Raw genomic sequence first — 14,289 nt, 5'->3', positions numbered from 1 at the left:
AGGAAACAAATTGGTCTAAAAAAAAGTTTGTTTATCAGCTCTTTAGCTCACTGTTCTGAAATAGGGTGAAGGGTTTGCAATTTTGGACCGTAATTGATAAATATTAAACTAAACGAACGAAAGGCTCTATTAAAAATAAAAAGGCTTTGGGGTTGCGAATGCTGACAACTCACACCTATGCCCCACCCCCTCTGAACCGTAACGACATTGGAATAATCGGTGATCCATATTAGCTGGGTAATTCACACTGATTCAGTTTGTACTTCAATCCTAATATGCATAATCAAGATATTTTCAGCGTTTTACCCCTTTATCGGATATATTACTTCCACTTCTCTAGAGGAACAGCACGCCTGTTTGCCAGACGAAAACTTGCAAACAATTTTGCTGATCAAATAGCAAGTTTTAACAACGGTGGGTCACTGGAGGGTGGGCGCCTTATCAGAGAAACATGGGGAGGGGGAAGGGGAATAATAGAGGATTCGCGGTATTTCGTATTCTAGTGACTAAAGTGGTTTCAATTGTGCCGTTCTGTCATTTTTAAACCAAAATAAGGCCAATAGAACTAACGTTGTTATAACTGACTCGCACCTCAAAAGGTAAAAATGGATTTGGTGCTCGTCCACAGTAATATCTCCAGAGACCCTTTATCTACCCTTCTTAATCTTTACGAGCATCCCCGTCATTTTTATATCAGAGATCCCTTATGATCCTGGCGTTCGCTTTTCTTGAGCTCGCTATTGAAGCCTGTAATTCTGACATCTAATGAAACTACCACTGTTATTTCAATACAAGGGTATAGTGTAATTCAATTTGCATCTTTGTAAGACGGATTGAATAATTTCAACCCTCTGTCTTGAGTACCATCCTCAGCCTGCGGCCATGGACCGCACTCAAGACCTCGGGCAAGTTTTAACCAATACGGACCTCCCGGCCGGTGAATAACATATATCTATGTGAAAATATGCTTCGCCGGCGAGGACTCGAGCCTCGGTCCCCTACATGCATTCAACCGCTACAACACCAAGCGAACCTAACCTTTTTTGGTCCAAGATGTGATATTTTGATTAATGAAAGCTTCTGAAACAAAACACAGTTAAAAACTGAACACACTGCGGACAAATTTCCACCAGCTACTTGAACACGTTCGCCACTATTTCTCGTACCAATGCCTCGCCGGCAAAGATAATCGGAGGGCTATTGGGACGAGAATGCGTTCCTCCGCGTCCTGTACTTTGTGTGTAGAGGAGAACCGTATGCGTGTTAGGCTGTGGAGCCTAGAGCATTATACGGATCTAAGCTGAGTCAAAAGAACAGATAGAACACATCGTTGTAAAAATATTTCCAGTTTACTTTAATTTAAAAACACCGCTAACAATTTAAATATCTATTTCACTTCACACTAAATATATTTTTCCCTGGAATGTACACAATGCCAACGTATGTGCTGCTTTTGCATGCAACTAAATGAAAAATAAAGCCAACAAAACCCAGAAAAATGCTTAAGATCAAAATTTCTACGCTCGATTTATACAAGTTGAGAACAACCCTTAGCTAAGTTTCTCAGAATCACTCAGTAAAATTCTCCTAAAGAAAGTATTGGACAAAATTCTCCAAAGTTGCAAAACTTTATTTTTTACGAATTACGACGCTTACAAATTTGTAAAATTCTAAAAGTTGAGGCAAAAATTCTTGTAATAAAGTACTATTTTCCTAAAACATCAAAAATTAAGAGTTTTATATCTCCTTTCCAAGTCCGTTTTAAAAGCAGGCAGGAAAAATATCTCGTGCGCTTTTAAATTTCTAAAATCGTTTGACGATAATTTTTAAATACTGCAATTATGTTCAATTAGATACTTTCATTATTCCAAGCAATAGCTACTTTTTAACTTTATCAGTAGTAATCTGGAAACACGTTCGAGAAGATAGCGACATGATGTCCAAAGGTGGAAAACTCCGCAGTGGAAACTGTGTCAAGTACTTTTTCGTTTGAAGGTGTGGTTCGTGAAAAACACAGTACCTCTACTTGGCAGTTTAAACTAGCTGCAATTGTCTTGCCATTTCACAAAGGTGTGATTGCGTCTTTGACGAATGGTGCGGGGGAGGGGGTGCGGGGGTGTAATTTAAACATGTTTGCGTTGTGAGTAAAAAGCTTGTTAAAGTCCCCTTGAACCGGGGGGGGGGGGGGGTTGAAGATTGAAATCAACATAGACTTTCTCTGCTAAATAAAGCTAATCTCACGGGCACGAGAAAATCTGGATACTGTTAATGAGGCTTAAAAACGCTGATCAATTCGTAATCTCGAATTGCGAGCGTAGAGGACTTACTTACTTTTAAATGTTTCACATCTGTAAGGATGGTAAGGTCATGAATTGATGTAAGGTAACCACAAATTAGAGTAATTGTAATGAAAGGTCTTCAGTAGATTACTCAACTAGAGAGTTAAAATTATCCAAGCGATCTTTAAACCTTTTAAACTCCGTATCACCCCAGGCCTCCCACACCACCAACTGGTAACGCTCTGTGAATCTCTCCTCGTTGCTCTGACTTCCCCGCGCGGACTCCAGCCGACGGAGACAAACAACTTTGTTTGAGCCGCTGTTAACAATCTCATCCACCTGTCCGTTTTCATAACCCAGCTGATTGTCGCTCTCGAGCTGCGCAAATACGTAACCTAGCGGAAGATCGTTATTGGCTGGATTCACGTTAACTGTGAGAACATCGCCAACACCACGTCCCACCCATAAGGTGCCATTGACCAATAGGAGTGATGTCACGCGGTTTATTGAGCCCGCGAGTACGCGCAGACGCGGTCTCCCAGCCCAAGGTTTGGTGGTGGTAGGAGGCGATTTGCTGTTATCTTCGGCGGTTTGCCGTCGCTGCGACTTTCTTTTCTGCGAGCTCATTAGAGAAGGCGCACGAGCTGACGAGGTGAAACGTATTTGCAAGGTATCCATTGAGGGGCACTGTTGAGTGTTTGTACTTTTAGAGGGAACATTTTTTCTCGTACCTTCGATGAAGGCTTGTCGTGTTTCTTCGCGGTTCACGAGCTCGAAATCTGCTTCATTTTGTTTACGGACTTCATTAGCATCATCATCTTTGAGACTGTCGTCGCTTGCGATCACAGAGTTATCCTCATCTACAGCTTGCTGGGTTTTTGCACTGTCTTCATCCTCACTAGCCGAAGATTTGCATTCAATATGTACGGTGTCACTGACGCTTGGCTTGCTTTCATCACAAGGAAACGTAGACGAACTTTCACTCGTCTTATCCTTTGAATAAACCTCTTCATTTGACTTTATTTCCTGCTCAGTCACATTTTGATTGCCATCAAGAGGAACGGTTCCTTCTGCTTCGCTAAAAACGTTTTTGGACGTCTCCGAAGCAACAACCAGGTCAGCTCGTGAATCTTCGTCTTGACCCCGAGCTGCATCCAAAGTAGCGCTCGTAACTGTACTTCCTGTTGTCCGTGTGCTGCGAAAAGAAGAAACCCCACTGTCAGCAGAAACGACCGAGTCGGACTCGCTTGGAAGGGTACGCTTTGCTTGCGAGCCGGGAATAGTAGCAGGGGATGAGAACGAATTATCCAAATCTTCATGGTCAGAATTCTCAGCTCTTGCGGATGATGTGATGTCGCGCGGAAGTGATTTATGACCTTTCTGGTTCTTTTCTCGATCCATGGCTTCTCTAAACATGGCTTCTGTGTAAGATGGCTCACCAACACTTCCCGTTGGGTCGCTTATGGTTCTTGCACGCGAACGGTCAATACTTCCTTCTTTATCTGCAAAACGGCGTGGCCCCGTTAGTTCGCTACACAGGACTACTCCGAGAGGGTTATCAACATCACAGTCGAAAATATGAGTGAGCTGACGTGTGCTGACTTCCCACTGCAATATTTTCGTCGACCTCCTGTCGGCACTCCACACCCGCACACCATCCGTGACCATGATTCGGACATGTGTTCGTTGTGTCTGGTACACTGCAATCTCGTCCAGGATGACCAAGGTGCTGGTGTCAACAATGACGATCTTGTTACCGCACCCGACCCACAGCTCCTTGTTGTCAAGCACAAGGACCATGCTTTTGGCTGGCATACCATTTTGGCCAAGGTTCACGACCTAGAAAAAAGACGACAAGATATTGATAAATAGAAGCAAAACTTGATGAATGGATGTGTGTTTCATCTTCTTGGGCGAGGGACTAATCACCCTTCCCCATAGAAAACAGTTGATTAGCAAAGCCTTGAAGCCTTATGTGCCACTTGCTACGAAGACGTTCGGTGAAGTTGAAGGTGAATCTTAAGGTTGCAATGGTAATACTTTCATGAAAACTGGTCTTGCTTATCCTGGAGATCAATTAACTTTGTTTCTGCACCATTGCAGTCGAGCCAAGTCAAGTCAAATTTATTTGCCAACGGTTAATCCTTCATGTTACAGACATAAAACAAATCTACCTATAGTAATCCACACCAGCTGTTACGATGATAATTTACAATATAAAAAACTGCTCGCCTTGAGTGTGGGCAATTCCACACCCAGAAAAAGTAAACGATGTGTGACTGGGCAAGGCTGCTAGCAAGCAAAAACGTGGAAGTATAGAGGGGAAGCGAGTAGCCTGCAAAACAGGCGTTGTTTTTATACGTTGCAAACCACCTCCCGCCACGCGTCACTCACGCTTCGCGCACGCATGTGAATGACATAAAAAAATAACGCTCGTTCTGTAGACTAGGTTTCGAGCGCAATCGACTTCCCTGCTGCTCGAGTTTCAACTTAAACAGTGCAACACAAGCAAGCATGAACCAAATGTTAAAAAAATACGAACCTGTACATTAGACCACTTCGTGCTTTCTTTATTCAATGATTCGTCGTCTTCTTTCGACACCAGTGTGACGTCAGCGTGTGAACACCTTCGTGCAAGGCCGCTTTGTGGAGTAAACACGACCAGGGTACCATTGGCAAGGGAGGCGTACACGTTTCTAACTCTTGCAGCACCCTGAAAGAGAAGACAATTCACCATTCACTAAAATGATTTCAATATACAGCCAAACCTCTCTAATTAACAAATCGACGGCAGTTTTCTATGGTCTATACTCTTATAGACCATAAAATGACGTCAAAAAATGTTCAAAACTCAAGTGGAACCACGAGCCGCAGGCGAATGGTTTCACTGCCAAGTTTTGGACATTTTATGGCGTCATTTTATGGTCTATAAGAGTATGGACTAAAGAAAACTGCCGTCGATTTGTTTTTTACAATAATATGGAAAAAGTACGAGCGGAATTGGCTATTTTTTTCTTTGAGGAAGCGCGCGCGTTACATCTGACGTCATTTTTATTGTCCGTACTCTTATAGACAATAGCTACGAGCCAATCAGCACGCGGAAATTTGGACAGTTATTGTAAAAAGAGGTTTAGAATTTCATCCTTTAATACCTTATATCAAAGACAAAATTCCCCTATCTTGTCCCCATACTTTTCTTACAAAAGTACTGGGGAGAAGTTTTTAAAATATCAAAAGACCACCTTGGGTGATCACATCCTTACTTCTAATGACCTCAGAGATTGAAAAACATTGATATTACAGGGAGACATTTGATACTGATTACTGTTAGGGCTTAAGGGGTTAATGCAAGTTTTTATCAGTTCTAGACAAAGGTAGATGACAGCACATTACGAAAAAATTGTACCTTTGAGATACACACTGATAAATATTTTCGATCGAAACGTCTGGTAATTTTAAACGTCCGCTTAAACGTTTTAGCCAGTTTCAAACCGTTCATTTCTAGACTTTTATTATGAATATACCTGGCTGTCATTTTAACATTTTTCGACTAATGACAATTTTAGTCGCAATCTCAAAATCCTACCTTAGCGGACTGTGAGTTATCTACATGAAGTGAATTATCTGTAATGTGAAAAAGACCCGCATTATTGAGGAAATGCATATCTACAATCGTGGACAAAAATCGTTAAGAAAACCGAACCCGGACAAAAAACACATTGTTTACTATTCCTCCCTTCTGAATTCTACCAAAGGTACTTCTCCCCCCCCCCCCCCCCCTCCTCCTTATACAATGTTGACTTGGGAAGTGCTGATTGTCAGGAAACTGTTCGTGACCCAAAACTGAAACAACATTGAATCGTGGGAGGGGGTGGGGAGGAATATGGTCGTTCGGTAATGTTTACTAGTAAAAACGCTTGGAAGGTTAATTTTCTTAACTGTTTTGTCCACGATTGTACATAAATTTCGCTTGCTTAGGGACCACGTTAGGAAACGCCGGATTCTATAGTATAAAGTAACTGTCTTCGTTTGAGCTACGTTATGCAAAGCCCACATAAATGCACTCATACCTGACTTACACTTGGTTGAGCTGCCTCAGATGTGGAATCTGAGGAGACGTATTCTGTCAGTAAGGCCAGCACTGGGGCCTTCGTGATGTAGGACCACAAGGTTGAGGGTGAACGCCAGGACCTTCGTCCGAACACCTCCACTGTGCACCCCTGAAAAGACCAACAACGAACATTCATTTTACCTCACAGTATGAATTCCTGGAATCTCTCTCGAATCCTGCTTCTCCTGAATTATGGATACGTAGATAATAACCGGCAGGTGAACGTCGTAAACGCTTTTCTTTTCTTTTTTTTTTTGCATTTTCGAACATATCTATAGCTCTTCCAAAGGACATACCAGTATCTCTGATCATCCGAAGGAAGATACAAAGATGTTTCGATTAAATTCAACGTTCAATGTTGAGACTAAGACGTTGCAAACCTTAAATATCGCTGTCATCACTCTTCACTGTAGGCAAATATGTTGACGGGAAACAAAACCACAATTACGTGGCATAGAAAAATATTTTGTCCTTTAAGTTTGCCATGCCCAATTGCCCATAATAATCGCAATAACAACAACCACCATTAAAGACACAATAATGCCCTAGCTGTAACGCAATGCACAATGTTTGTCACGCAATGCTCATTCCAACCAAGTAGCGCCACGGTAAGAGACTAATTCGTGCCCTGTACCGACCTCAGGCACTGTAATTACTTATTACTTAACTGTTACCTCAGTTCCAAGCCAAGTCCGATTTTCAACTCTTGTCATACAAAGTACTCTGTGTCCTGCACATTTTTCTTCGTGTGCGTAAAATACTCCTGTTTCACAGTTAACCATACTGTAGCGCCGGTTTTCTCGTTCACGACTCCACAGCAACACAAAGCTTGAAGAATTTTCAGAACCTCTGTCGGAACTCGGGGAAACCATAGGGTTTCCTAGGAAAAGAGGAACAATGAAAAAAAAAAAAAAAACAGTTCAGAGAAAATGAAGTATTCATTAACAGGCAAACACTGGCCATTTTGTAGCTTGTATTTAATACGATAAAATAAATAGTAAACCCAGGGAGGTATGTAAAATAAATAAAGGAAAAAGAAACGAAGGATAAAAAAAGACTATTTCTGCTTACTGACAATAGCGGCAACCATATGACATCATAAAATCCAAAATGGCGACGCCCGGGAAATTTAAAATTCAAAACAGGCGATAATCATATTTAATTTTTAGCACACTTGAATGTCATTTTCTGCTATTTAAAGTAAAATTTCTAGTGCTAAGGAAGAAATGAAACAAAGCGAAGAAAGGATAGAATGGAAGGGAGGGAGAGGAACTAAGAAGGGAGGGGAGAGAAAGGAAGGGAGGGAGGAAGGGAGGGGGGAAGGAGAGACAAGCCTGTGTTTGTGAGTGGTCGAATGAGTGAATAAATGGCTTCCTTTTGCCTTCCCACTTACTCCTACAACTATTAATTAACGTCTTTACCAGTTCCAGAATATGATAGACCATGAATTGTCGTAACTTTCTCCAACAATCCTTCGTTGGTTTGCGGTACGATCCGGCACTGGCAAAGGAATGCTGGTTCTTCCATCTGTCGGAGGATCTCACTTGCAGGAGGTCGCTTCTCTGGAATTTGATGCCAGCATGATCTACAAAGGCGAATAATTTGACTATTAGAGTTAACCCTGATAAAATAGGATTCTAACTTTTGAGCCCGTGGAAGAAATCTTGAATTTAGTCTTTGTATTTCCCGTTCTGAAGTTCAAATGGAGACTGCGGACGAGTTTTCAAATTTTCATTTCATCAGAAATTGGAGTCCGTCACAAGAACAATCACATTAAAATTAGTCAGTTTACCAAGTTTGAGGTTCTGTCGTTAGATTCCAACCATGTAGAAGGCTTTCAAAAATCGGAAAAATTAGAGACTTTTGGATGAATTTGGCCGGGGGACGCCATCTTTGAATTAGAGACAATTGAATGGAATATGGGTAACCTTTTTCAGGTCACAGCCTGTTTACTACGCATTGAAACAAAACCAAACTTGGTGCACTTACTAATTTTTACGTGATCTTTATGGCAACTAGGGGGTTCGTTTCTTCATATGACGCAATTTGAACAATATGTAAACTGGGGCCTAGTCCGTTTATGAACTTCGGAACAGGCAGCTGTGTCACGAAAGGTATCTTCAAGGTCTGGTTGTCTTATGATACAAGATTATTCTATAAAATTTTAATCAAGACTGCTGCCCACACTCAGTTTACAAATTTTGTTTACGATTATTCCTGAATTATGCGCTGGTCGGGTTTCAAACAACAAGGCCGGCCTACAAAAAAGGAGCCCGTTTGTTTCGATCTTAAAGGGAACCTCCACTCCGACAACAAATTGACGGTGAATTGTCGGAAATAGTGCCTAAATTCTAAATTTTACTTTAAATAGCAGAAATGACATTCAAGTGTGCTAAAAATTAGATATGATTATCGCCTGTTTTGGATTTTAAATTTCCCGGGCGTCGCCATTTTGGATTTTATGACGTCATATGGTTGCCGCTATTGTCAGTAAGCAGAAGTTCTTTTGTGTGAAACGCCCGGGAAATTTAAAATGAAAAATAGGCGATAATCAAATTCTGTTTTGTCCGACGCAGAAATACTATTTCCATGTTTTCCAACGAAATTTGAAATTAGATTGTATTTTCAACAATTTAACGTTAATTTATTTCAAGGGTGGAGGTTTCCTTTAACGAGGCCTCCACATAGCAAACTAAAATTTTCAGGCTAGTGTTCGCTGAAACGAGTTGGTGTTTTTGCACCAATCCAAGAACAGTTTGCTTGCAGGCGCTTTTACGCTTTCGAAGCTCCATAAATTCGTCAAAGAATTTCGTGTTGCGTTACGTGCAGTGCCTTTGTTCCGAATTCTGATCGGTTTGTAATCTGAGTCACTTGTTATTGGTCAGAAATGACTCCTCAAGCTTTTGTTATACGACACTCAGTGGAAAACTGCATTATAAGGATAGAAAAAGAAATCAGGTGAAGCGCTTGCCTCATGAGATCTTCCAGTCGTGGCAGCTGTGTATCCAGGTCACTGGATTCAAGGGAAGGCCGCACCCCTCGGCGAATCGCCTTCTTTATGTCCAGTACGTTGCGATATCCTCCAAAAGGGCGGCAGCCAGACAGAAGCTCGTACACGAAGATTGCAAAGGAGAAAATATCCACCTAAAGGGAGAGGAATGAACGATACATAACAAGAGTAACTCAAACATAACAGCGACGAATTAAGGGTTTGGATTATAATTTATCTACTCGAAGCAAAGTGAGAGGAATTTGGCCACGAAACATTTGCCAGGCGTGTTAAGACTGGACATATGATCAAAGTCGATGCAACGTCTCTAGTCAGAAGAGATAGGCGCGACGGGGATGATGGGGGGGGGGGGGGGGATACTATTCTCACTTTACCTACGTACAACCCACCCGCCCGCATAAGAGTTACTTACTCTTGCCATAGTCGTTCCAACCCGGAACAAAATTCTTAGTAGTGGCAACGCAGCAAAAGATCCGAGCGCTGCTCAAAGGTTCTTTCATCTTCTTGGAAACTACGCAACGCAAGAAAACTGAGAAAAACAAGTTGCACGAGACTACTTTTATATCGGGGTCACATAAGGTAATGCTACTTTGTTACATCATGTACGCCATTGCACACACCATTGTACACCTGGTTGCGGGTGATCGTTTGTGATTCCTTTACTGACCTTTTCGTCGTACCCAACCCCTGTTCGGATCTCCGGAGCTTGGTAGCCAGGGGTCCCCTCCTCTCCGGCAACCCCCTGGGGGGTGGCAAAACACGAAATCCCGTAGTCTGACAGCTTGACGTTCAATAGACTGTTCACATCCAAGGACCACACCAACACATTGTCAGCTTTGAGATCTCGATAAATGATGTCACAATCGTGCAGATACCATATCGCGCTGGCGACCTAAAACGAAGTCAATGAGAAGATGATACACGTGTCACAGGTTACCCACCCGGCCGGAGATTAACCCTTCAGCATGAAGCAATAGGCCAAGTCCATGGAATGGTTAGCTCTATAATTTACTTGTTTCCTTGGCTGTTTGCAGATCCCCATCCCACGTATGCGTGATTAGAAAAAACAATTAGGCCACAATGTTTCGTCTAAGGATAAAACACGCCAACTAACAGATCGAAAGTCCAACATACGCGCAAACAACTTCTACATCAAGCTTCCACCTCCGCTACTGGCCACCTCTCATACGTGGACAAAGACTCAACTGCAAACACAAGTTAATTCACACAAAAACTTCCTCGCATCCTATTGTTGCTTTCATGTGTCAACAAATGATAAACCGCCATGGATAGCGGTTCTCCGCGTACAACATTATCCAGTCCTACCAATTTTCAAATTCGCGAGTCAAATTTGGCCGCTTTCCTTTTGTAAGGACTGGCCGGCCAGACCAGTCAGTTTGTAAACGAAATGTACCAATTTGAAGGATAAATTTTATGCTAGTCCTTCGAATTTCTTCAAAATAGCGCGTGCCATTTTCGGAGTGTTTATTTTTCACGTTTTTGCGGTACCATGCCTTTACAATGACGCATTCGATTTACAGACCAATTGAAAGCGCCCAAAGTGAAAAAGTGACCATTCACATTAGAGCTACTTGTCAGTCTTTTCATTTAGTGCGGCCTGTTTCTCGATAAGCTGTATTCTATGCGCTTTCCTCAAAAATAAAACTTAAGTCGAGATCTTCGACTATTCCGTACAAAGGATAGAGTTAAAAAGAGAGTTACGCTCTTTATGTCTTTTGAAAACCATCCCTTTCATAAACATTAATTTATTGATTTAATTGATTTCTTCAATTCTCTCGAATTTTAACCTTCCATCCGATATATCTCACAAATTCACCTGAAATGCGATGTTGTAAGACATCTCTCGTCCAAGTATGGATTCCCTAGTCGCTGAGGCACCGCTTTCCTGTTGCTGTGCTCGGGCTTCACGCTTCGTTGTAAGCTCATCGATCACAGCTGCTAAGCTGCCATGTGGCGCAAGTTCCAACACAAAACACAGAGGGTGTAAGGAAACGCCCAAAAGGCGGACAACACAGGGATGGTTCAGGCGGCACAGGACGGCAACCTAAACAAACAAAAAACGAACAAACAAATAAATAATGTGGGTGACAACTCACATATTGTGACTCTAACGTTTTGTGAGTCGAAGGACATAAAAAAAGTATATACTCACTTTTAGGTCGCTGGATGAAATCCTAAAGTGTAACCATTCGAATGAAAGCTACTGAGCAGTACTCTCCCGTGGTTTTGTTTATTATGTTACACAAAGTGGTACTAGCTTTTGAGTCGCTGAACGAAATCCTAAAGTGTGACCATTCAAATGAAAGTTATTGAGCTGTACTTTCCTGTGATGCTGTTCGACATGTTGTACTACGTCAATATATGATCAAATCAAAGCTATGGGTCCGTACAAGGTAAAATCAACATTTTTGTCAGAGGACAAAACTCCTAATTGTGAATATTTACACTAAATCTACTGGGCAGTATCCTCAAAGGTATGCTCTTGTTTGTTTCTTGACATTTTCCAGGATTAAATTGGTATTCCTTTTCATGATTCGATCGGGTGTAGTGGTGGCGGGGGTAGGGGGGTGGGGAGGGTTAGAATTAACCCAGTTTTATATGGCATAAGGCGGCTAGGAAAATTTCTAATACCTCCTTGATGGGATGATGGGATGCGAAAACATCTTATATTCCTTCTACCCAAGAGCTCGCTCTGGTTTCCGTAAGGGTTAGAAACGTAGGTGTTTTCAATTACAATGGTTTTGACCTGTCCAAACATTAACACTAAATCGATTGACAAGCTGTTTAAAAACTGAAAGACTGCACATACACCGTCTATTTTTACACCTCACGTGCTGTGGACTGACTACGTAAGGTTTATTAGCAAAATTGCCTTTTTCTGGAGCCAATGGATCCCTTTCCAGATTTTTGCAGTCTTTTCTCATGAAAGGGGATCGAAGATGCTACAACTTGTCATACAAAACTTACAATTTAAAATAAATTGATGATGTAAAGTTGATATTTTCAGACATCGATTTTTTTATGAGTTGCTCCAATAATAGGTTTGAAGATTCACTTGTAGAGAAACAACTGCAAAAGGATTTCAAATATAATAAAAAAAAAAGCTCTTCAGCCATCATCATCAAACCTCTTTTTGGGTGCCAAAAATTGAAAAACGTAGCTTTTTGGGCGAAAATGTACGCTGGCGCAAATTTTATACGGCACTATATTTTCAATTCTTTACAGTCATTTTATACGGCAATATATTTTCAATTATTTACGGTCATCTGTTAAGTTTAGTTAAACCATTAGTGTCTGGGCATAAAATAACTTTGTATTTTCTTGTAGTTTTAGATAGAGGGCTACAGGTGTGTTAGTGTTTCTACACTATTTAGTGTTACCCTCTTAAAATAAAGAGCTTATCAAACAAAAATGTCGCATTCCGAAAAACACCCTTTTCCGAGTTTTATTTTTCTCGAAGCTACAAATTCTATCAATTTCTGGCGTCATCCACTCCATAATGTCTCCATTAAAAAAATGACAAAAGTAAACAAAAGTTGAAGCAAAAAAAAAAAAAAAAAAAAAAAGAAAACAGATGCACGCGGACTGGGTATAACATAACTTAACAGGCGAACGAAGTTTTGAAATTCGCCGAACAGGTTTGGTGAAGCACTTCTTCTTACCTCTTGTCTTAAGTCCCAGAATGCTTTGACAACCTTGGTTTTCTCCAGTTCCTCTTCCATGTCCTCAGAAAATGTTTGAAACACATCTGATCTGCGCACGCTTGAGCCCTCGCTACGATGCGATCTCCGAACGCCCGAGCCTCCAGATGTCTTGGACCCAGTTTCTCCCAATCCACTATCAAGGCGAAACCTGGGAACGAGTGAAAAGAGAATAAAATATGTAAATTCTTTCGTCATTAGCACAAAGTTTTTCTGTAAGACTGAACTCGGGAAAGGAATTATTGGTCGTTTTCTTCTACACGAGCACAGTTACTCCGCCAATGTTAGTCCACGCATTTTAACAAACTACGAACCTTCACGCTGTATCCAAATTCGACGAATTTTTTTCAATTTTGAAATATTCTTATGGAATCACTATCAAAATGATATGTTTTGTGGAGTTTCAGTGGAAGCGCGCAGATGCTCAAAATTAATTGCCCTATTATTTCATTAGGTTCCTTTTTCGGAAACTTCGAGGCATTTCACCCTAACATTGCACTACTGCAATAATATAATACTACATCTCACTTCCAGGAATAACTTTCTGGCAACAATGGGTGTCTCTCGCTCAAACTAGGATTTTGTTAATGGGAGTTAGTTTCTTAAGAAACTGTGGTGCTGCGTCGGTGGGGAAAGGAAAGAAATGTTTGGTTCATCAACAGAGTTCATAAGGTAATTTGGTCACCGTAGAGAAATTTGAGTCGTGGCGTGTAGCTCTTTGACAGAGCGAATCACACAGTTGTGTCACTGTGGCATCTGGATTCGCTCTAACAAAGGGTTAACGCTCGAAAATAAGCACTTGAATCTCTTTACAGTGACCAAATTGCCTCATCAACTCTGTTGACAAAACCAAACACAGGTTTTTGCAAGACTGTTGTCACAAATAGCAAAGCAGTTGTATACTACAGCCTTATAGACCTTTTTCATAAATGGCGGCCGATTTATTATTCTTTTCAATATATGTTAATTAGCCCTACTAACCTCGTTTCAGAGTAAAAATTCTTTTGAATTTTGCACATGCTGACGAGGCTAGTAGGGCTAATTTTCATGAAAACAAAAGAATAATTTATCGGCCGCCATTTATGAAAAAGGTCTATAGTGTGAAAACAGCATGATGAGCCCCCTATTTTATTTTACTTTATTTTATCTACTAGATGTAATGAATAA

General features: G+C 41.2%; 1 protein-coding gene across 3 annotated transcripts in view; it reads right to left on the bottom strand.

Annotated features, from left to right (window-relative positions):
* Positions 1-1,329: 1,329 nt before the first annotated feature.
* Positions 1,330-14,289, bottom strand: part of LOC146459969 (leucine-rich repeat serine/threonine-protein kinase 1-like) — a 34,471-nt gene continuing 21,511 nt past the window's right edge. For 2 of the 3 annotated variants that reach the window (XM_085088819.1, XM_085088817.1), the window contains exons 18-26: positions 13,084-13,273; positions 11,238-11,465; positions 10,068-10,292; positions 9,362-9,534; positions 7,812-7,975; positions 7,065-7,270; positions 6,350-6,499; positions 4,822-4,992; positions 1,330-4,118 (exon numbers count right to left, since the gene is read on the bottom strand). In XM_085088819.1, coding sequence (XP_084944945.1) covers positions 2,427-4,118; positions 4,822-4,992; positions 6,350-6,499; positions 7,065-7,270; positions 7,812-7,975; positions 9,362-9,534; positions 10,068-10,292; positions 11,238-11,465; positions 13,084-13,273 — 3,199 coding nt within the window. In that variant the 3' untranslated portion in view covers positions 1,330-2,426. The remainder of the gene's footprint in view (positions 4,119-4,821; positions 4,993-6,349; positions 6,500-7,064; positions 7,271-7,811; positions 7,976-9,361; positions 9,535-10,067; positions 10,293-11,237; positions 11,466-13,083; positions 13,274-14,289) is intronic. The other variant, XM_085088818.1, reaches the window with a different exon arrangement.

Source organism: Pavona decussata, unplaced genomic scaffold, assembly GCF_977016875.1.
Source record: "Pavona decussata unplaced genomic scaffold, jaPavDecu1.1 SCAFFOLD_215, whole genome shotgun sequence".
NCBI lineage: Eukaryota > Metazoa > Cnidaria > Anthozoa > Scleractinia > Agariciidae > Pavona > Pavona decussata.
The sequence above is the reverse complement of the archived record's forward strand: the minus strand, read 5'-3'. Positions and strand labels throughout refer to the sequence as shown.